The 22761-nt window shown below is 44.2% G+C and overlaps 2 protein-coding genes across 5 annotated transcripts in view; one reads left to right on the top strand and one right to left on the bottom strand.

Annotated features, from left to right (window-relative positions):
* The window catches only part of TYW1 (tRNA-yW synthesizing protein 1 homolog), a 32267-nt gene extending 13034 nt beyond the window's left edge, over positions 1-19233 (top strand). Inside the window, exons 8-16 of one of the 3 annotated variants that reach the window (XM_081942415.1) lie at positions 148-262; positions 4935-4987; positions 7689-7807; positions 8493-8602; positions 9288-9465; positions 10103-10238; positions 11006-11116; positions 14106-14273; positions 17634-19233. In XM_081942415.1, the coding sequence (XP_081798541.1) occupies positions 148-262; positions 4935-4987; positions 7689-7807; positions 8493-8602; positions 9288-9465; positions 10103-10238; positions 11006-11116; positions 14106-14273; positions 17634-17855 (1212 nt within the window). In that variant the 3' untranslated portion in view covers positions 17856-19233. Of the gene's footprint in view, positions 1-144; positions 263-4280; positions 4354-4934; positions 4988-7688; positions 7808-8492; positions 8603-9287; positions 9466-10102; positions 10239-11005; positions 11117-14105; positions 14274-17633 lie in introns of those variants that run through there. The other 2 variants (XM_081942414.1, XM_081942416.1) reach the window with 2 other exon arrangements.
* The window catches only part of LOC309386717 (protein NipSnap homolog 2-like), a 291445-nt gene that overhangs the window by 91080 nt on the left and 177604 nt on the right, over positions 1-22761 (bottom strand). Inside the window, exon 1 of one of the 2 annotated variants that reach the window (XM_081942424.1) lies at positions 8953-8962. The exons of the other annotated variant lie outside the window; for it this stretch is intronic. The gene's annotated coding sequence lies outside the window, so the exon portion shown is untranslated. Of the gene's footprint in view, positions 1-8952; positions 8963-22761 lie in introns of those variants that run through there. 2 annotated transcript variants of the gene reach the window in all.

The following is a 22761-nucleotide window of genomic DNA, read 5'->3' as shown; positions in this document are numbered from 1 at the left end:
CAGCCAGTCCATTGTAAAAATGCCATCCTATGAAGCTGGCCAAAGCTGTAGCAGTTCCATAGCATTTTAATGGAAGAATTTCTCCATCTGTGAAGAACGAAGCAGAACAAATCAGTGCCTTTAAAAAAAAATGTTCTTGCACAGAAGGACCATCAGATTGACGGAGAGGTTCCCATTGGAGTTGGAACTCAACATGGCAGAGGGGAGCATGAGAGAAGAGAGATGATCACCCCTGCTCTTCGAGATGCACTCACAAAGCAAGGTGATGGAGTTGCAGTGCAGGAGCAACCTATGTTGATTGTCATTATAATTAGTGTATTTACTGTAGCTATTATTGGTGTTTTAAATGCAGTCAATCAATTTTATTTACAACTAAAAGGCCCCAGCCAAGAGATGCGATTGCTCAGCAGCTTAAGAGACACTGAGGGGGTGGGGGAGAGAAGCGAGGCGTGTGTCCTAGTGCTACCAGACTGACAGCTCTGCTGTGTTCCTCGTCGTTCCGTCCATTGAAACCCCTTGTAAAAAAAACCTCGCGAGTTGAACTCATGAGGTTTTTTTTACAAGGGGATTCACTGGACAAATGGGCGAGGAATGCGACGGACCTGGAAAGGTAAGAGGCGCACCTCGCGGCCCAACACCGCCCACCTCGCCCCAATGGTAAAGGCAGCCTGCCTGGTTCCCTTCCCCCCCCCTTTAGCGAGGGGTGGCAGGTGGGGAGGGGAGAAGCGAGGCATGCCTCTTACCTGTTCAGCCCCGCTGCGTTCCTCGCCCATTCGTCCAGTGAAGCCCCTTGTAAAAAAACCCTCGCAAGTTGAACTCACGAGGTTTTTTTTACAAGGACGAAAGGGCAAGGAACGCAGCGGAGCTGTCAGTCTCCTGTAGCACTAGGACACGCGTCACGCTTCTCTCCCCATTGCTACCCCTCACTAAAGGGACGTCGGGGAAGGGAAGCAGCCATGCCCGCCATTATCATTGGGGCTTGATGGGAGGTGTTCTTTTTGCGTGAGAGGGAATGGAGTGTGAGGTGCGTTGCTGGCCTGCCACCTCCCACCCCCACCCCCAATGTAACAGCTGCCTGGCTTCTTCCTCGACGTCCCTTTAGGGAGGGGGGGGAGGGAGAAGCGAGACACACGTCCTAGTGTGGAATGGGACTGTTCTCCTGCCCTTCGCCCGCTATTTCGCCCCCAGAGCTTCTCCCCCAGTCATCCACCTCTTATCCCTTCGCCTCCGCTGTGAGACACCTGGATGTTCGTCCTTCTCTTCCGTCCCCAGCTCTTCCTCACGGGCCTTTGGGAGAGATACTCTTCTCCCCGGCCTTTTGGGCTTAAGAGACAGTTAGCTGCCAGCCAATCGGAGGAAGGGAAGGGAGAAAGAGAGAGGCACGGAGGGAGAAAGTGTTTTGTGTCGAGTTTCCAGTTGCCTCGGGTCCGAGCTAGAAAATCTAATAAATCCTTTGCATTCCCCCCACCCCAAAATGCTGGGGAATAGCTAATAAATCCTAAAACAGTAGCCTTGTCTGATTCATTTCAAGAACTGATAGTCCCAGGGCGCTAATCAGAAAGAGTAACAAAATACTGAATAATTACCATCTTGTTAAAGCAATTTATTAGGCACAGGAACTAGTCAGATTTCCCAAGTTCATTTCTTTTCAACAGAGATAAACCCTTTCCCCTTCCAAACAAAGCTAAACTAAGAAAATTATTCCATCAATAGATACAGCTTTTGAAGGGAATAATAATAAATAAAAAGTAATAATTTAATTGTTAAGCATCTGTAAAAACATATGCTAACAATCACTTGCATTCTTCCTGCGATAAGATCTAAATCCTTTATATGCCACCCTGTTGTGGCCCAGCAGCAGCCGCCTGAGCTGTTGGTGGACTCTGACAGCTCAGACCATTATGGGACTGCTCTGGAGGATGAGGAAGACTCTGGAGGGTGTTTGGAGACAGAGCAGGAACTAGAGAGGCCTGTTGGCCACCAGGTGGCATCTGAGTCAGGGAGCAGTGAGGAGGAACAGAGGGAGGTTGTCCCTGATGTGCGTATGCGTAGAGCTGAGAGGAGAAAGGAACAGCTGTGGAGAAGACGTCATAGAAAGAGGTAGGGACAGCTGGCTAAGGTTGTGGCCCCTCCCAAAGAGTTTATAGGTGGAGCGACGGGAGGGAAATCTTTGCAGGAAACAACAGTCCACTTTACTAGACGTTAAGAAAGCATTCCGTAAGTCTAATCTTGGTTTCTTGAAGATAGCGTTCTAGGCTCCTAGCCACAGGGTGGTTTTATCTCTGTAATTAGTTGTGGCAGACAGCCAAGCCTGTGTCTGCATATTCCTTAGAATCACGGGACAGAACATCACCCCTATCTCCTCCAGGAATCAGCACATAACTATGCTCTATCTCAAATACCAGAGCAATCCTCACACCCTTTGTGCTGTTAATAAGAGGACCAAATGGGCAATTAAGCAAACAGAGAAGGGAAAAGATAACAAAACAAAACATAAACACTGCCAGGAAGGATGTAAATAAATCTAAGTTAGGATATATACCTGAGTTTTACAATATAGTTAGATTACATGATTAGAGTAATTTAGAATAATTAGGATACCAATTTGAGGGAGTCTGAATATGTTTTCAAAATGTGAAGTATACCTATGGTTGACACGTGTTGGAGAATCTTACCACAGAACAACGGTGAACTTTTAATAATACACATTTAAGCCTGTGCAAAGATAAAAGAGAGGAAATAGGCCCTCTTAGGAGAAAGAAATCTTCCCCAGCATTTTGGGGTAGTGGGATTGAAAAGGATTTATTAGCTATTCCCCAGCATTTTGGGGTGGGGGGAATGCAAAGGATTTATTAGATTTTGTAGCTCGGACCCGAGGCAACTGGAAACCCAACACAAAACACTTTCTCCCTCCTTGTAAAAAAAACCTCGTGAGTTCAACTTTTGAGTTGAACTTTTGAGTTTTACAAGGGGCTTCACTGGACGAATGGGTGAGGAACGCAGTGGGGCTGAACAGGTAAGAGGCACACCTTGCTTCCCCCCCCCTGTCACCCCTCGCTAAAGGGGAGGCGGGGAAGGGAACCAGGCAGGCTGCCTTTACCATTGGGGCGAGGTGAGCGGTGTTGGGCTGTGAGGCACGCCTCTTACCTTTCCAGGTCCATCGCGTTCCTCGCCATTGTGTCCAGGGAAGCCCCTGGTAAAAAAAAAAGAAAGAAACTCTTCTCGCGACTTCAAGAAGTTTGATAGAACTCATGAGAAGGGTTTTTTTTTAAACTAGCGGCTTCTCTGGGCACAATGGCGAGGAACGCGACGGAGCTGAAAAGGTAAAAGGTGCGCCTCGCTTCTTGCCTGCCCCAGAAAATAATAAGCCCTCCCCTATAATAAGCCCAAGGCCATACCCTGTCTTCGGGGAAGCATGGTATGTCCTATTGGAACTGTTCTTTTTCCTGGTCTATTTTGCAGGGCTGCTGTGAGGATAAAATGCTTGGGAGAACCATGTAGGTCAGTGGTGGCGAACCTTTTTCGCCTCGGGTGCCAAAAGCATGTGTGCGCGCTGTTGCACATGCTCACCCCGATAATTTAATACCACCCCCCCGCGCCATGCCCCCTGCACATGTGCACATGGAAACCACCACCACCCGCTTCCCCGCGCATGGCTTTCTTGGAGTCTAAGGAGGGCAAAAATGGCTTCCCCAGCTGCCCTGGAGGCCTTCCGAAGGCCGGAAACAGCCCGTTCTTCAACTCTCAGTGGGACTGGTAGGTCCATTTCTCACCCTTCCCAGGCTCCAGAGGCTTTCTAGGAGCCTGGGGAGGGCGAAAACGGCCTCCCCTGCTCCCCTGGAGGCCCGAAATGGCTCATTTTCCAACTTCCGGTTTACGGGAACCTCCGGAGGGAGAAAAACAGCCCAACAGGCAACCCAGAAGTCCATTCCCGAACTTCCGGTTTGAGTGTTGGGGTGTTTTTCGCAGTGCTTCTCAACTTTGCAGACTTTTAAGATGTGTGGATTTCCAGAATTCCCCAGCCAGCATCAACACATTTTAAAATGGCCAAGGTTAAGAAACACTGCTTTATTGTAAGAGGAGTCAGTTGGAGACAGAGCAATTAAATGGCTAGATTTATATTCTTTTGTTTGTTTTGCGTGTTCATTTTTGTCTTCAAGTCAGTCTTGACTCTTGGCAATTATTTGGACAAGCCCTGCAGTTTTCTTGGCAGCCCGCTTGGAAGTAATTGCCTTTTCCTTCTTCCTAGGGCCGAGAGAGACTGACTGGTCCAAGGTTACTTACTTGATTTTGTGCCAAAGGCTGGATTAGAATTCACTCCCCCTTTCTAACCCAATGCCTTCACCTCTACCGGTACATCAAAATGGCTCTCTTATATATCATGCTAAGCCATAATTTACTTGACCATAGATTATTGAATAAGGCATGCACTGAGACATAAATCATGCTTTTCACAGTATTGAAAGCAATATAATCACATAAAATAGTCAAAACCAAATAAACCACCTTGTGCTTTACACTGTTCTGAGAATCCAGATACTTACTGGAGCTGACTTTGAACAAAAGTGTTGGCTTGTATTAAAGTGCTTATATTTGATAGCCCACAAGGATCTTTATGACCATTTCTTTCCCCTAGGCGCTGCTTGCCTAGGAGAGTCCAAGCATGGGTTAACTTCAGCTTGCTGCCCAAGGACTGAGTTTAAAGATTGTGTAGCCACTCCTCCTGCTCCCTTTAGAGGCCAGTTTAAAAAACTCAGTTGCCCTAAAAGGACACAGTTGGGGAGCTCCAGTCCTTGAGCAGCAGGTTGGACTCTCCAAACAGACCAGAATAGTGTAGCCTTTTATTATTTTTGTATGGAAGTTAGAATAGGTCGTCTAGTTGCAGTTTCAAAAAAATTATTCCCCTTCTCTCCTCTTTTTTTTTCCCCATTCAGGTTATAGATTAATTGGGAGCCATTCTGGAGTGAAGCTTTGCCGTTGGACAAAGGTGCTGCTTTTCTAATCAATTTTTAAATGTACTTATTTATAGAATTTATTGACCATCCATCTTACCATAGGGCCGTGATGGTGAACCTATGACACAAGTGTCACGCAAGCCATAGTTGGTGGCACACCAGCGGTCAGCTCTGGAACGTATGGACACGCCGGCCAGCTGATTTTTTGCCCTCCCCAGGCTTCAGGAAAGCCTCCGGAGGCTGGGGAGGGCGAAAAACGCCCCCAACGGGCCAACCAGAAGTTCTGGAACAATCTGTTTCCGGCTTCCGGAGGGCCTCTAGGGGACCGAGGGTGGCCGTTTTTACTCTCCTCAGGCTTCAGGAAAGACTCTGGAGGATGGGGAGAGGGTTACGCATGCATGCGCGCCGGGGTGGCAGGTTTGTGTGCACATGCGCAAGTGGGTGGAGAGATTGAGTGGGGGCGGACAATTTTGGCACGCCATAAGAAAAAGATCTGCCATCATTGCGATAGGGTAACTCTGGGCAGCTTACAGTCATAAAAATGTATCTATACATATACAGTTAAAACATAAATAATTAAACTGAAATATTAAAACCGAAAGGATCTGTTATTACTAAATCAACCACCTCTACTGTGCTGCTCTCCCCCCCTGGGGCCTCAAGCCAACTACCAGAACCAGATTTTTAGGCCCTTACAAAAGGATAGGAGGGTTGGGTCCAATCTCACATGGGGGGGAGATGTTCCAGAGCAGGGGGCCTCCAACCTTGGTAACTTTTAAGAACTCTGGGAGTTGAAGTCCACAAGTCTTAAAGTTGTCAAGGTTGGAGACCCCTGTTCCAGAGGGCAGGAGCAGCAGCAGCAGAGAAGGCCCTCCTGGACCCCACCAGCCAGAATAATCGGGCTGATGGGACCCGCAGCATGCCTTCTCTGCTGGCATGAGCGGGATGGGCCAATCCCAGTGGGGTGAGATGGTCCTTCAAGTAACCCAGTTATGATGGCGATAACAATAGCATCTAATACAAAAACGTATAGGACTGTGTACAATAATAAAAGGATCTTCTTCCCCAATCTCATGCCTTCCAGATGAATTTGGAGGGCAACTAAAATAAGTGAATCTGGCTCATCAGAGCTCAGCTTCTCTATGGTGGGCCGTAGTTTGAGGACCCTTGATTTAGTGCAGCGGTTCTCAACCTATGGGTCGCAACTCCTTTGGGGGTCAAACGACCCTTTCACAGGGGTCACCTAACACCACCCACCTACACCAGCATCACCCATGCTCAGGAGTGTGTCCTGAAGCGGCAGGTGCATGAAGAGCGCTCGGTGGCGAAGCAGCCGGCTCCGGGCGCAACCCAGATGCCGCCCCACCCGGTCTCCATGCCAGGGAAAGGTCGAGGCGCTTAAGGGGGAGAGAGATGGGTTCTTCTGGGTGACAGATCAACCTTGGCTCCAACGGATGTCTGAAGCAAGCGCAGTCGGCGGTGCCGCTTCAGTCCAGCCACCTGCACAGGAGTTCGAAGGCGCCCGGAGAGCAGGAAACCGGCGAGGTAGTTGGGGCCCCCGCTTCAGCCGGCGGGATGGGCTCTCGCCCAGGCAGGCGCATCCTGGGATTCAAGCCGCCTTGGGCCTGGACGCTGCCTTTGCCGCCCCCGTGGTTGGTCCTGTCCTGTGGGCTAAACTGAGCTTGGAGGCTTTTGGGTCCCTGGGAAGGGCTAGCAGGAGAGGCCAGAGGGGAGGTCAGGCCCCGCCCACCCAATCCTTCCATCCTGAGGAATTCCACTTGGGATGGAAGCACAGTTTGATGTATCTTAAGCCTCTGTTTAAAATCCCATTTAAAGGGCAACTTCTTAATCTGTGTTAAATAGATTGCTTGCACGAATTAACCGCTACGCGCTCCCATGCCTGGTTGTAACGATTCTTAAGAAAGAAAGAAGGAAAGAAAGAAAGAAAAAGAAGAGAGAGAGGGAGGAGTGGAAGGAAAGAGAAAAAGAAAGAAAGAAACAAAAGGGGAGGGAGGAATGGAAGGAAAGAAATAAAAAAAGCAAGAAAGAAAAGTGAGGGAGGGAGGGAGGAATGGAAGGAATGGAAGGAAAGAAAGAAAAAAGAAAGAAAGAAAAGAAAATGGAGGGAGGAATGGAAAGAAAGAAAGAATGAAAAGAAAAGAAAGAAAAGGGAGGAATGGAAGGAAGGAAAGAAAGAAAGAAAAAGAAAGAAAGAAGGAAAGAAAAAAAGAAAGAAAACTGGGTGTGTGGGTGGGGGGAACGTAATGTAAAAAAAGTAAACTTAATAAAGTGAAGCTCATGTAAACCACGAACTGCTGCTGGAGGCAGGCAGGGAGGTCGTTTTATCCTGGAAAATCCCAGCCTGGCTGATTTTCTCCCAAACCAAGACTGGCAGATTAATCAATATGCTTTAATTATATTCAATTTGTAATAATGAAAATACATCCTGCATATCAGATATTTACATTACGATTCATAACAGTAGCAAAATTACAGTTACAAAGTAGCAACAAAAATAATTTTATGGTTGGGGGTCACCACATGAGGAACTATTAAAGTGTCGCGGCATTGGGAAGGTTGAGAACCACTGATTTAGTGCAATATTAAAAATGCAAATTATTTTTCTCGTGGACACCAGTTGGCGACCGCTGGTATAAGGTAAACGCTTGTAATAGCAGCACCTTCTTGAGGCTACCATTATTTATTTTATTGTTGTTCACATTTGTCTGATAGTCGATGCTTCGTGGGAGAGGAGGCTGTTACAAACACACCTTTTACGGCATTGAAAGCCACCGCTGTATGGAGACCACACCGAGCTTGGCTTGTGCTAATAAATGTGTCTTCTGTTGGAGGTAAAGATCTGGGACTGAATTTTTCTTTAGCAAAAATGTTCAAATGTTTGGGCTTCCAAGTCAGTGTAGAATTCTGATGATTGCCCGGACAAGTCCCTGCAGGTTTTTTTGGCAAGATTTTGGAAGTGGATTGCCATTGCTTGCTTCCTAGGGCTGAGGGAGCTTGACTGGACCAACATCACCCAACTGGTTTCCCATGCTTAAGGCAGGAGTACAAGTCACAACCTCCCGGTTTCTAGCTTGATGCCTTAACCACTACACTAGGATTGCTCTCTGGGATTGATTCTACCAAGAGACAAATGATCAAAAAAGTGCTTGCTTTAATTTTGAACCAGGGATGTCAAACTCGATTTCATTGAGGGCCGTATCAGCATAGTGTTTGACCTTGGGGGGCCAGAGTGGGTCTGGCTGGGATGGGCGTGGCCAGCTTGACATCATTCTTATTGGGTGACTGTGGTGGCCTGAAAACTCTGCCAGTGAAAACAGACTCCTCCTGAGCTCCGTTTTCGCTGGCAGACACACCATGTTCTTTGCGTTTTCCAGGGTGACCCTGCGGGCCAGATCTAAGCACCCCGCGGGCTAGATCTGGCCCCTGGGCCTTGAGTTTGACATCCCTATCCTAAACTGTCAGATTAATTCTCAGGTGCATAGCATTATTTCTTAATTATACAGTTCTATTTTTCAGGCACCACACAAATCCTGTTGGCACAGAGTGGCGATGGAAGATGGACCAGCCAGAGATGATCTTGCAGGAGGCCATTGAGAACCATCAGAATTTGATCAAGCAGTTTAAAGGTAGGTGAGGAACAAACTGTATACGTATGATTTTTTTAAAAAGACATTGAATCGTGAATATAGAAACCTCTTAACACATGAGGGAAGAGAGCCTCTTTTAAGAATGCTTCTATTATGTCACAGCTTCCAAGTTTTTCATCCTAGGTATATATGATTAAATTGGACCCTAAGCTGTTTTATTTCTGGAAATTATAGTTGTCACACATCTGGAGAATATAATAGCAGCCCATTTGGAGGACATCAGACAGAAAGATACTGTAATAAGAAGAAACATAAGCCTTTGCTGTTCTTCTTTAGTCAAAAGAATCTTGAATGAATGTTAGTTGGGTTAAGAAGATTTGTTTACGGAAGCTGTTCTGGAAAGAGGAGAAACATTACTTTAGATTGCCCGGAATTTCCATTGCATGTCATGAAGGTTGTAAGTCAAGGTATCCATACGACTGATCCAATTTTACAATGTTTTGCAGCAGTGTAAAGCGAGTGCCATGGTCATTAAGCAAACATTGTACCCATTAAACAAACCCATTGCTCTCAATGGGCGGCCCTTTAGGAAACCAGAAGTAAAAGCCAATTTCTATCAAAAAAACATTGTAAATCATGGTGATATGACTGGCCCTGAATTGTTCCTCTCTGCTGCAAACTATTCTCACCAGCCTGGTTGGAAATGACTTCATTCTGTTTTTAGGAGTCCCCGGCGTGAGAGATGACCGCTTCAGAGAAGGGATGGAGGCCAAGCATTGTGCACTGTCTCTTGTTGGAGAGCCAATCATGTATCCCCAGATCAACCAGTTCCTGAAGCTGCTGCACCATCACAACATTTCAAGTTTTTTGGTTACAAATGCGCAGTTTCCAGAGGAAATTAGGTGATAATCCTAAGATATTGTACCTCTTCCTTCCCATTTGTTGGTGCTGCAAAGAGATGGGATAGCCATTTTTCTGAAATCATATCAGGTTTCCTGCCTGAGGAGGGGGTTCGACTAGAACAGACCTCCAAGGTCCCTTCCAATTCAGCCTATAATTGGGATAATGTGCTGAGAGATTCATTGTGAAAAGTAGGCAGGCCAGAGGTACAGTAATGGCTGTAGCTTGGACAATAATGGACTTTGAGTGAACTTGAAATTAAATAAATTCAATACCGTTGGCATGATTATTTCCTTAATTAATAATTTCGCCCATCTGTCTCTCTGAAAATTGCAAATTGATAGTCATGTTTGGAGAGACCGAGGAGCACAATAGGGATTTTGGAAAGTACACACGGACTCCAGATTTATGTGTTTAATTTATTCTCTATCATGCTAGATGCCCAAAGTTAGATGAGAACTGCTTTCTATATCCACACTGTCTCATTTTGGACCTCAGTGTCGCACATCCTCTTAGAAATAATCTGGAATCCAGAGCAGCTGCCATCCAAGATATATTGAGTTTTAACTTCTTTTTCCTAAAAAGCTTTAATAGCAACCTTCCACAATTTCACAGCTTTCACTGTTGCCTCACACACAGGAATCTCCAGCCTGTCACACAGCTGTATGTCAGTGTGGATGCCAGCACCAAAGACAGTCTGAAGAAGATTGATCGGCCTCTCTTTAAAGACTTTTGGAGGCGGTTTCTAGATAGCTTGCAAGCCTTAGCTGAAAAGGTATGGCATTCAACTTATGATGGGTTCCCCCTTGGCACTTGGAAATAATTGTGGATCTTTTATATCAGTGATGGCTAACCTTTTTGCCATTGTGTGCCAAAAGCGGGGGAAGCGGGAGGGGGTCGTGCACACTTGTGCTCCCTGCCCTCTTCCCCTGCTTTTGGCACACGATAGCACGGTCGACCCATTTTTCGTCCTCCCCAGGCTCCAGAGACTTTCTAGGAGCCCAGGGAGGGTGGAAACGGCCTCCTCCCCCTGCCCCCCTCCCATAGGCTCTCCGGAGGCCGGAAACGATCTCTTTTCTGACTTCTGGGTTGCCTGTAAGGCCATTTTTCGTCCTCTGGAGGTTCCATGGAAGCCTCCGGAGGCAAAAAAACGGCTGAAAAAGAAGGCCGAAATCAGCTGGCCACCGCGCTGGAGCTGACAATGCCTCACATGCCCTCAGAAATGGCTCTGCATGCCACCTGTGGTGCACACGCCATAGGTTTGCCATCACGATTTTATATGATTTATAACATCAACCAAAACTTTATGAATTACATTCTTTGAGTCAAAACTTCACATTACAGTGAACTGTCATAGCTAAAATAAATCTCTATTCAGTGCTCTTTTCAGTTGAAAACTAAATGCTAAATTCGGCACCAGTTATGTGATTTCTGTCTCCCACTGTGCATCCAGATGTACAGTCCTGCTCATATCCTTTTATTTGTAATTACTATTGCATGTTGTCATTGAAAACGGCTCTCTCCCAACTTTTTTTTTTTAAGCATCAGCGCACCGTATACAGGTTAACCTTGGTGAAAGCTTGGAATGTGGAGGAGCTGAAAGCTTATTCAGACTTGGTGTTCCTTGGGAAGCCGGATTTCATAGAGGTTAAGGTGAGCTGTTGATTGTTAGGGTGGGCCCTTCTTGCCTCCCACGCTTGGCCTTTTGTGTGACTTTGTTGTTTTTCAGGCAAATGTTTTATGTATGATCAATGGCAAATTTGATTAGGCCTGGTTCCAGCTACTCCCACAAACAATTTTAGGACACATTTTGCTTTTCAGTCTATACCTTGCCCCCTTATTCTACATTCTGTGTGACTCAATCTGTGCCCTTTCCCTTTGTTCTACCTGCTATACGACTAACTCTGAATTAAAAGAGGCTTTGCCGAGTAGCCTATGAATTCATGGCGGAAAGAACGTTAGCCATCATGAGGGAGTTCATGCTGAGGACAGACAACGTGAAGGCTTATTGCTTTCATGCCCTGCTTGTAAGGTTCTTGGGACTATCTGCTTGGACCTTTCAAGGCTTCCAGCTGAATCTATGGAGACCGGGTAGGAAAAGAGCAGGGCCAACCTGCACATTCATTTTCTATCCAATTTGAAGTCCTTCCTGTTGTTTCCGGAGCGTCATGGCAATCGCAAGATGTCAATCAACAACAGCGGTTGCCTGGATTGGCTAAGACGCGCAGGCGTCGTCAGCAAGAGTTGCCTTCGTTCTGATTGGTTGCCGGTTTGACAGCTGCACTATAAATAGCTCTCAAACCGGAGTTGCTTGTTCTTGTTCTGTCAGTAGTTACTTTTAACAATAAACATGTTCTGCCCCTGCTTAAATGGCCTCATTAATCATCTTCAGCTGAGTACCTAATACTGGCGACGAGGAGTGGGAGTATTCTCCACGAACTATTCCAAGCCTGAAATGTTGCTACAACATGTCTGCCATTCCTAATTTTGCTCCTTTCTGTGCTCACAAAGAGTCTTGGGAAGCCTTTTTAGAAAGATTTGAATGTTTCTAGCTGGCCCATGACTTGACTGAGGTCACGGATGACAGAAAATGACGTTTTTTCCTCAGTGCGTGCGGTCCTGAAATGTTCAGCATGGCTAGAGCGCTGTCAGCTCCTGTGCCTGTGAACACAATACCTTGGGAGGTTCTGTTAACTAAATTGAAGAACCATTATTTCCCCGCACCTTCAAAAATAACGCACAGACACTCATTCAGGCAACATACTCAGCGTGAAGGAGAGACTATTTGCCAGTATATGGCTACGCTTCGTCAGCAAGCAATTCACTGCCAATTTAAGGAATTAGACAAAGCTTTACTAGAGCAATTAGTTTGAGGAGTTAGGGACGTCCGTTTACATCGCCGGCTTCTGACTAAGCCAGATTTGACATTGCAAACTGCTGTGGATGAGGCGAGGGCTGCTTTGCTGGCTGGGGAATTCTGGGAGTTGAAGCTTTGCTGGCTGGGGAATTCTGGGAGTTGAAGCTTTGTTGACTGGGGAAATCTGGGAGTTGAAGCTTTGTTGACTGGGGAAATCTGGGAGTTGAAACTTTGCTGGCTGGGGAATTCTGGGAGTTGAAGCTTTGCTGGCTGGGGAATTCTGGGAGTTGAAGTCCGCCAGGCTTAAGGTTGCCACGGTTGGAGATCCCTGACCTAGATCATAAGTAGCTTTTTTGGAATCTGTCGTACCTTCAGTCCCATAAGTCAAGGATTACCCTCATTGCTCTTTATCTTTTTTCTTCTCCAGCCCTATTTTCTTTTCTTTTCTCGTGTACTTATAAGGTTGTAAGCCTGACATGAGAAATGACTCTTTGTATTGACATGTAATTAATTTAAAATGTAGAAGGACCTTTACCAGAACAAAAACAGTGAATTTCTAAGTCTCCTAAGGCTGTGGGATGCTGGGAAAGGAAGTTCAGGGTTACATACGGTTGTTGCTGCCATCAGATTGCTGATCCCCGTTAGAAACAGCAGTGTCTAATGTTGTTTTCCAGCAGATGCTATTCTTGTGGCTGTTTATGGCCAACCTTGTTCTGGCAGAGATAAAGCAACCTAACTTTCTTTTTGGTTTCACTATGAAAATCCTTCTCTTTGAGTACCATATTTTTCAGAGTATAAGACGCATCTTCCCCACCCCACCCCAAAAGAGCATGGAAATGTTGGTGTGTCTTATACACTGAATACAGCCATTTTTGGTCTCCTGGAGCTCTGCCCCACATCCGATTTTTTACGAAAATTGAGGCTTTTTTGCCTCCCCTCAGCCCCCAGCAGCACTCTGCAAGCTTCAACAGGGCTGGGGCAAGGCAAAAACGGGGACATGTTTGCCTTCCCCAGCCCTGCTGAAGCCTGCAGAGGGCTGCTGGGGGCTGAGGGGAGGCAAAAACTGTTTTCTTGCTTACCTCTTCAAAATCTTCGTGCATCTTATACACCGGTGCTTCTTATAAGTCAGAAAAATACAGTAATTTGAAACGTTACTCCATTAGCGCTTCCTAGCTCTATGCCAGCGATGGTGAATCTTTTTTGCGTGCCACAAGTGAGGGGAGCGCGGGGGGGTTGTGTGCAGGCGTGCCGTACCATAATGCAACGCGCGATCCCCAGTGCGCATGCGCGCACAACGCCCCCCCCCATGTTTACATGCTTTTTTCGCCCTCCCCAGGCTCCAGAGGCTTTATAGGAGCCTGGGGAGGGCGAAAAGAGCCTCCCCCCCCCCGAGGCCCTCCGGAGGCTTCAGGGACCGTCCGAACGGTCCCTGAAGCCTTCGGAGCGCTTAAAACCACCCTCTGAGCAAACCAGAAGTGACTTCCGGGTTGCTCGGAGGGTCGTTTTAAGTGCTCCGAAGGCATCAGGGAAGCCTCCGGACGGTTCCTGAAGCCTCCGGGAGGGCGGGGGAGGCTCTATAAAGCCTCGAGCCTGGGGAGGGCAAAAAATAGCTTTTAAAAAGGTGAACTCAGTTCGCGTGCCCTGACAAATGGCTCCGCGTGCCACTTGTGGCACGCGTGCCATAGGTTCGCCATCACTGCTCTATGCCAATACATTCTATTGAACAAAAAAATCCAAAAATTGAATGCGAGAGAAATAAATGTTTCATAAATGTTTCTTCAACAGGGCGTAACGTACTGTGGGGAAAGTTCAGCCAGCAGCCTCACCATGGCCAATGTCCCTTGGCATGAAGAAGTGAAGCGCTTTGTGCAGGAGCTGGTTGACCTCCTCCCAGACTATGAAATTGCCAGCGAACACGAGCACTCCAACTGCCTCCTCATTGCCCATAAGAAGGTAATTCTAAGCCTCTTTTTGGGTCTTTTCCCGAATCTTCTGGTTAGGAAGATTGAAATATGTATTATTGGCATTGTAGATTCTTTTTTTTCCAGCTCAACAGATAGTCTTCGGCTTATAACTACAGGCAAGTCCTGGACTTACAACAGTTCGTTTAGTGACCATTCAAAGTTACGGCACCGGAAAAAAAGTGACAGGATCATTTAAAAAAAAAAAAAAGTTTTATTGGTTTTTTAGTGTTTTGCAAAAGGAAAAGGTATGGGGAAGGTTACAAATTGTGGCAGCCGCAAACTGCGGTAGGTATACGCCCCCTCCAGACTCATGGTGTACATTTGCATAGCATTCAAATATTACATAATAACATATAGTCAGTGTGGTAAATTCAAAAATAATTTCAATCAATTTGTATCATGTGGATTTTCTTACTTATTTGTGTGATCTGAGCTTTCTTGATGTCGCCCCATCTCCCCCCGTTGGCAGTGCTCCGGCCCCTCCCGTGTCTTGTGTATCTACTGGGATGTCTTCTGGTTTTTCTAGGAGTAATTAATTTTTTTCCATAAATGCCTGCGCCTCTATGGGTGTGTTAATTCTGACCCTTGTCTCCTCCCAGAATATTAACATACCTTCAGGCAGCAACCAACGAAACCACACCCCCTTCTGGTATAATTTATTCGCCAATTGCGAATAATATTTTCTTTTCTCCCTCACTTTCTTGGGGATCTGTTTCAGTATGGTTATCTCCTTGTCTTTGTATATCAGGGCTTGTCCCCTTTGTGTATTCAGAATTTCATCTCTTGTGCTTTTCCTAAGAAATTTAATGTGCACCTCCCTGGGGACATTGTGTGTTCTAGCATATGTAGAGTTCACTCTATAGACCAGGTCTATTTCCCACCCCATCTGTTGTTTTTCTTTCTGGGTATACTCAGCCAAGATAGTTGTCATGATGTCCCTAATGTTTTCATCATCGTGACAGGATCATTTTTCACAGTTACGACCTTTACAGTATCCACATGATCATATATATCACATGTGTCAAACTCGTGGCATCATGTTGCCGTCATGTGACATATCACTTCATTTTTCCCCTTTGTGGAGCTGGGGTGGGCGTGGCCTGTGCATGACGCATCCGGCCTGCAGGCTGCCAGTTTGACACCTCTGATATATAGGATCAAAATTCAGATGTTTGACGACTGGTTCATACTTAGGACCGTTGCTGTGTCCCAAGATCATGTGATCTCCTTTTGAAATCTTCTGACAAGCAAAGTCAACGGGCAAGCCAGATTCACGTAACAACCAGGTTACTAACTTATCAACTGCAGTGATCCACTTAGCAATGGTGGCAAGAAAGATCGTAAAATGGGGTGAAATTCACCTAACAAATGTTTCACTTAACAACAGAAATTTTGGGGCTCAGTTGTGGCCGTAACTAAAGGACTCTCTGTATTTGTTTAGCAACCATTCAAAGTTACAATGCCACTGAAAAAAAAAGTAACTTAGGACCAATCCTTGCCCTTCATGACCACTGCAGCATCCCCATGATCATGTGATTAAAATTAGGGTGCTTGACAACCGGCATGTATTTACAATGTTTGCAGCATCCTTGGGTCATTTGATCATCATTTACAATCTTCCTGGGCAGCTTTCAACAACCACAGTCAATGGGGGAAGCCAGGATCACTTAACAAAACATGGTTCACTTAATTGACTTCAACGTTTTCTTTAACAACTGTGGCAAGAAAGATCATAAATTCAGGTATGGCTCACTTAACAATTGCCTTGCTTAGCAATGGAAAGTCTGACCTCAACTGTGGTCATAAATCGAGGACTACCTGTAATGTTCTTGAAGCTGCTTTATGACAATTATAAACCATTAAAAACCAACATTTTTAAAATAAGGGTGCCAATATTTTTGAGCCACAGGCCTCTTCTTGATTCAGGCCATGTGATTGGTTGCTATAAATGGTTGCCATGGCTTTGCCAGTTTGCCAAAGGCTGCCCTGTTTAGTGGGTGCCAATCTCAAAACATCCATTTAACAGAAGGAAATTCTATTAAGATGGTTCCATATTACTCTTTCTAGTCCTGCAGGATACTTTCTCTATCAGTTCAGCTTTTCCATTTTTTGTCTGGGCAAACAACATATTTGTAAGTGCCAGCATTTTTGTGTGTGTGTAAGGAGGTCTGTCAGGTCTGTGATTAATTGCTATTTGGAAAATCTAAAGCCAAAGTTAAATGAGGCAAAGAGCCTAGATAATGATGTCACATGACATTTATGAATACTATATGAGGGAGTCCAGCATTCAAGTCACAACAAGCATAAATTTAACAATGGGACATGCAAAAGTGAGGTAAAAGAGCCATCAAAATAATAGGCACGTTATGAATACTCACAATCGGAAATCTAATCCAACCAAGGAAAAATGACTTCATGCTCCTGTTTCCCAAATGAGAAGAGATGCCCAGTCTTTTGGGCCACTTCTGGAAGTTCTTTGAGGACAATCCATGACAATCAAAAATCTCTGCTTGGCGGAGCAGGCTGTACTGAATAAATTGTAACATCTGAGTAGAGAGCAGGGTTAAGGAACTTGTATATAACTGAGATGCAAAATACTGATCTATGGCAGTAAAAAAGGTTAGCTTTGATATTAGGATGTCCAAGTGGAGTGAAGGGGGAGAGATTGATGTCTGTGGAGATTCTCAGTCATCCAGGTCATGGCTGTCCCAAAGGTGTTGTTTAAGAAGCAACTGGACGTTGTTTTTCCTTGAAGATGTTTTCACTTCTCATCCAAGAAGCTTCAGCTTCAACTGGACTGAAGGACCTTCTTGGATAAGAAGTGAAACATCTTCAAAGAAAAACAAAGTCCAGTTGGCCTTTTGAAAAAGAACCTTTGGGGGAGATTGACTCAATAGAAATCTTAGTACTCATAGCATTGTTTTAAGGTTGTGTATCATACCAAAGATACCTTCAATAAACTTGTCTAGAAATCATACATCAAACTAAAGAAAGATTTGTTTATGTTTTTTTTTGAAGAAAAAAAATGTCCGGGCTCATATAGCACACTAATCCAAACAAGAAACAATATTATTTTTCAGTACAGCTTTCTCACTCTTTCTGTCTTCCAGATGGATTTGAGCTCCTAGAATTCTTAGCAATAGTCATGTTAGCTAGGGAATTCTGGGGATTGAAATCTCTACATATGGAGAGTGACCAGCATGGAGAAAACTGGCTGAGTGTGTTTTTTTCACAGTTTTGTCCGAATCAGTATCTTATAGTAAATATCTTTAGAGCAAGCCTTCTTTAAAAAACAACAACAACACACCTCTATTATCATGATCATATGTCTGCTTTTTTTTCCCTTCAGTTCAAGATCGGAGGGAAATGGCACACCTGGATTGACTATGATCGCTTTCAAGAACTGGTCCATGAGTATGAACAGAGTGGAGGAATTAAAACATTCACTTCTGCTGACTATGTAGCACTGACTCCTCCTTGGGCAGTGTTTGGAGCTAAGGAAAGAGGTTTTGACCCAATGGACACAAGATTTCAACGAAAAAACAAAACAAAGGACATCTCCGGATGCTGACAATTTTAAAATCGGACCATTTTTAAGCCAGAGCTAGGACACAATCAGAATCTTTGGTTTGTACACTAACGTCAGAAAGCGTTGCATAAACCTTGAGACTTCTATTTCTCTTGGGGATATCCAAAGTGTTTTTTTTTCTTTTATTCTACCCAAAGGAAAATGGTAAGTTATATGCTTTCTAAAAGGGAGGTAGACGCTATTCATTTATCCTTCTCATATCTCTCAGTGAGAGAGAGAGAGATACAGGTGGTCCTTGACTTATGATCACAATTGAGCCGGGAATTATATCTGTTGTAACTTTGAACAGTCGCTAAGCAACTGATTGTTAAGTGAGGACCACCTGTAATTTCACTTTCCAACCGTATGCATCTGAGGTGGCATTCTCCTGGTTCGCACCCGTTCAGGTGAACCGGTAGTGGCGGCGGCGTGAGGCTCCACCCACCCACCCAGATGTCATCATGGTGCTTCTGTGCATGTGCAGAAAGTTCTGTGCATGCCCAGACACGTGCGCTCCTGCTACCAAATCGGTACTGAAGGAAAGAGGATACCATTACTGATATGCATCCTCCTTATTTTTCCATTTCTCATTCTAATCCAGAAGTGGACAGCTGTGCCCTTGCAGGTCCACAATTTTTGCAGCCCGCACAGCACCCAGCATGGTCATGGCCCACATTTTGTAACCTATTTTTGCCTATTCATGTGGCATAATCATCCGTGCTCCCTTCAAGTCACCCCCTAAAAAGTTTTAAAAATTCTAATGAAAAGTTTCCTTGAGATCAGCGAGATATCTTGAGTCATATCTGTGGACTCAAGACATAAAACTAATCCTATTTTCTTCTGTAAATGTACCTGAGAAGATTGTTCAGTCATGCAGTACTGGAATGTGAAGGGTTTCCCCCCCCCCCCCCCCGTTTCTCTGAATTTCTGTTGAAACAATTCTTACCTGTGGCACACCTGGCTTGAATTGGCCTGATCTAAAAATGTTTGAAAAGACCTTTAGTCACTGTGGCCCCGTGGTGTGTGTATGGGCAAGCCTATTGAAAAACATTTGCTCATTTTGCTAGAAATTTAGCTACAATAAATTAGAAACAAAAAGTATCCCATCTCTTGGTGTGTGGATATTTTTTTCTCCCATCTGTGAACCCAGCAGTCTAGGTATCTCTATATTTTTTTTCAGTGTTTCTCGTGGATCCATCGATGTGTCCATTTCTGGATTGTTTTGTTAAAAATTGTTTGCATTTTCAAAGGCAACTTACATTCTTTTCCATAATAATTTCTGCCCTAATTAATATTTCTTCAATTTATATATCTTTTGATACCTGCTTTAAAAAAAGTTCTTAAAAGTTTGAAAGCAAGCAGAATAAAAATCTGAATTTCATACCTACCTTTGTGACTCTCAAGTAAAATGCTAATCCATTTTACTTCTTTTTTGTATTATTTATAGAATGGTGGCAGCACATGCAATAGTTTACAGATCCGACAGGGGTTCTGCCTGAGGGTACATAAAGGCTGTCTTTTTACTGATGGGATAAGACAGCCTTCCCCAGTGGGTGTCCACCAAGTTTGTTGAAACTACAACTCCCAGAATTCCTTGGCAGTCATTGGGGAGCACAATGGGAGGGTACCAGACAGGGAAAGGCTAGTATAAGATGTGACAATTCAATTTCTGCAAATAAATTAAGGCAGAGCTTTGCCATTTAGCATCTGCAGGTATCTGTTTCACCTCTCCAGTTTATTAAAAAAAAGGATTTTATAACGTTGGGGGGACCACAGCTATTATTCTGTTAAAAACAAAACAAAAAACAGGATTTTCAATGGTAGCTGATCTACAACAAAGCACAAAGATCTCAAACCTCCAACCATCTCATTGTGCTTGAAGTTACATGATTATTTTTGTGTGACAAAAGAAAGAAACATATTTTATATTGAAAGCCGAAGTAGCTATGTTAACTGTGACGAAAAACAAAGTATATTTACAGTAAGAGTTCAAGCTCTGGGTTTCCGAGAACACTTCATCAGTGACGTGTGAAAAAGAAAGGAAAGTTACAATTGATTTTTAAGGACTATTTAATGGTAAAGGCAATAGAAAAAAATAGAATGAAAGGAAAATGGTGGGACTGTGCATGTGTGCAGAGGAAGTGCACATAACTTGTCTGTGATCCCTTAAACCAGGAGTGTCAAACTCGATTTCATGGAGGACCGCATCAGGGTTGTGTTTGAACTCGGAGGGCTGGGGGTGGGTGGTCAGTGTGGCCAGCTCAATGTCACTCGTATCAACACCTAGAGTAGCTCCAGCACTCTGCCAGTGAAAACGGAGCTTGGGAGGGCCGTTTTCGCTGGCAGAGCACCATGGGCCACTCCTTCTCTGTTTCCAGGGCGGCCCTGCGAGCCATATCTAAGCACCCCTTGGGCTGAGATCCTGAGATTTCGCCTGCGGGCCTTGAGTTTGCCCCCCCTGCCTTAAACCAAAAATATCTTTTCCTGAGATTGCAGTGTGCAGGGAAGCCATTCAATCCATAGGACCAGTTTGGTCTAGCAGTTAAGGCATTAGACTAGACACCAGGAGACTCGGACTAAGTTCTAGCACTGCCTCAGGCATGAAAATTGGCTGTGTGTCTGTGGACCAGTCTCTCTCTCTCAGCCTAAGCTATCACACATAAAATGTCATATGTTGAACACAGTTCTTTTCTACCATAAGATTGAATGCTGTTTTGATATTTAACTTTGGAATCACCACAGTTAGGTTTCTTTTGCACGATGGAAGGGGTGTTATGTTTTTGGCAATGACACCTAATGATTATGGGTATAAATCAATACTTGGGAAGGTCACCAGATGAGGGTACCTGCAGTAAGTGCTCACAAATAAGCCTTTGACTCTTTTGATTAACTTTGATGCTCCTAATGTCGTCGAGTTTTATGAAAAAATACAAGCCCAATCCAGTATAATTCATCCTCCCTTATAATTGCCTCCCTTATAACAGCTGGCCAAAGAAGGAAATAGAAGGAAATTTTAGCGACCCTTTAACTTTATGCTTTTTCCTCATTTGGTTTTTGTGATTTTACTATTCAGACCAGTTTGAACGTGTCATTTTAAAGAATTCCCATAAAATATTTTATTTTGCAGTTATCATAGCGTGGTTTAAGATAAGATGGGTTATTGTCACTTTTTTCTGTGAACACGCTGACACAGTAAAAATGAAATTCTGATGCCCGGTCTTTAAAATAAAATAAAATAATATATATATTTATTGTTGAAAGAAATGTCCATCTGGGCTCAGTTCCAAGAGGGAAGAGGGAAGAAAGACACTGGGAACATGGAGACTGCTTGGAAAGATGGTTTAATGGTGAACACTACAGGACCACATGGTTTGAGGCCCTGGGCAAAAAAGAGTACATGGGAGAGAGAGGGAGAGAGATTTATACCATCTCTTGGGCCCTGCCTTAGAGCTTCCTGTTCCTGTGTAAGAAATGTACTCTGATTGATTGTCAGACTCCCATGGGGCTATGCAGGGGTAACTTGAAGGTTGTCTTGAGTCCCAGGCCTGGTTGAATCTTGCTAGAGGGGCTTTGAGCAATTCCTATTATGGCTTAATGGCTTTGTCCTGGTTTGGATCTTGAATGAGGGATAATCTATCATGTCCTGAGGGCCATGTCTTTTGTTTTGTAGATAAGATGACCCAGCCTTTGTCTTGTACATAGGTTGGCACCAAAATCTGCTGGGTGGGCAGGGAGCTGGGCTCTTGAGTTTATGTCTTTAGAAACATGTTTCTCCTTTAGGGAAAATGTAATATTTTGCCTTTTTAATATTTGCTAGAATGTTTCATTTTTTCTAGGAGAGTGGTGGGATGTATGCTAACTTCCTACATATGTACATACGTACGTACACACACACACACACACACACACACACACACACACATGCTCTATACACACACATACCATATATGTTAATCAAAAAATAACATCCTATTTTGTGCCTATATAATTCTTTCTCTAGCTATTATCATATTTAATTGGGATGTAAGGTATAGTCAAGGATCTTAAACTTTTAAAAATGCATTTATTAAATTTCTGCATTTCTCATCTCACCCAAGTGACTTGCCAGTTTACAACATCGCTTTGCAATAACATAAAGTCAAATTAGAGTGGGGTGGTGCTATATTTCCATATTATGCCTTTGAATATTCCCGTAACAAGAACACCCTGTGAACTTCCTGTTCTATATTAAGCATTGCTGAAGTCTTATTGGCCTGATTTTCATTAAAAAGATAACTGCCTCTTAGAGATGCCTCATTAGGTGGCCTTTACTGCCTTAGAGCCTGCTACATATCATATCCAGCAAGGAAATAATCTCAAAACAAGAACAGTATTGATTTAATATAATAAACAGTGTTTCTCAACATTGGAACTTTGAGATCTGTGGACTTCAGCTCCCAGAATTCTCCAGCTAATGTGTACATCAAATCAATTAATATTAGTAGTTATTGCCTTGGTTCTATCCATCATTTCTTAGGGCACATTCTAAGCATACAATTGCCTGGAGTCAGATAACTTAGCAAAGTGACACCAACAACTTTGGAGAGCTATTTTTCGATCCTGGGCCCCAGTTGATACTAAAAGTCTTGCAGAGCCTGAGTGTCTTGTTGTTTTCAGAATTTCCATCTTATGCAATTAAAGTCCCTCCTATCAGGGTATTCCTGAACATATTTGATCTGCCCCTCCACCCATTAAGGTGCCTGGGACTAGCAGACTATCCTAAAGCCCCCATTCTGCTTTCCTTTAGAAATTCAGGGGAAAACGCTTCACTTTTTTTACAGCACTTTGTGAGAAGGAGTTTTAATGGAGACTGAATTTGTTTTTTGTTTATATATTACCAATTATTTTACAGCAACGATTTAATTTATGG

This window comes from Natrix helvetica, assembly GCF_964273705.1.
Source record: "Natrix helvetica genome assembly, chromosome: 2".
Classification (NCBI taxonomy): domain Eukaryota; kingdom Metazoa; phylum Chordata; class Lepidosauria; order Squamata; family Natricidae; genus Natrix; species Natrix helvetica.
The sequence above is the reverse complement of the archived record's forward strand: the minus strand, read 5'-3'. Positions and strand labels throughout refer to the sequence as shown.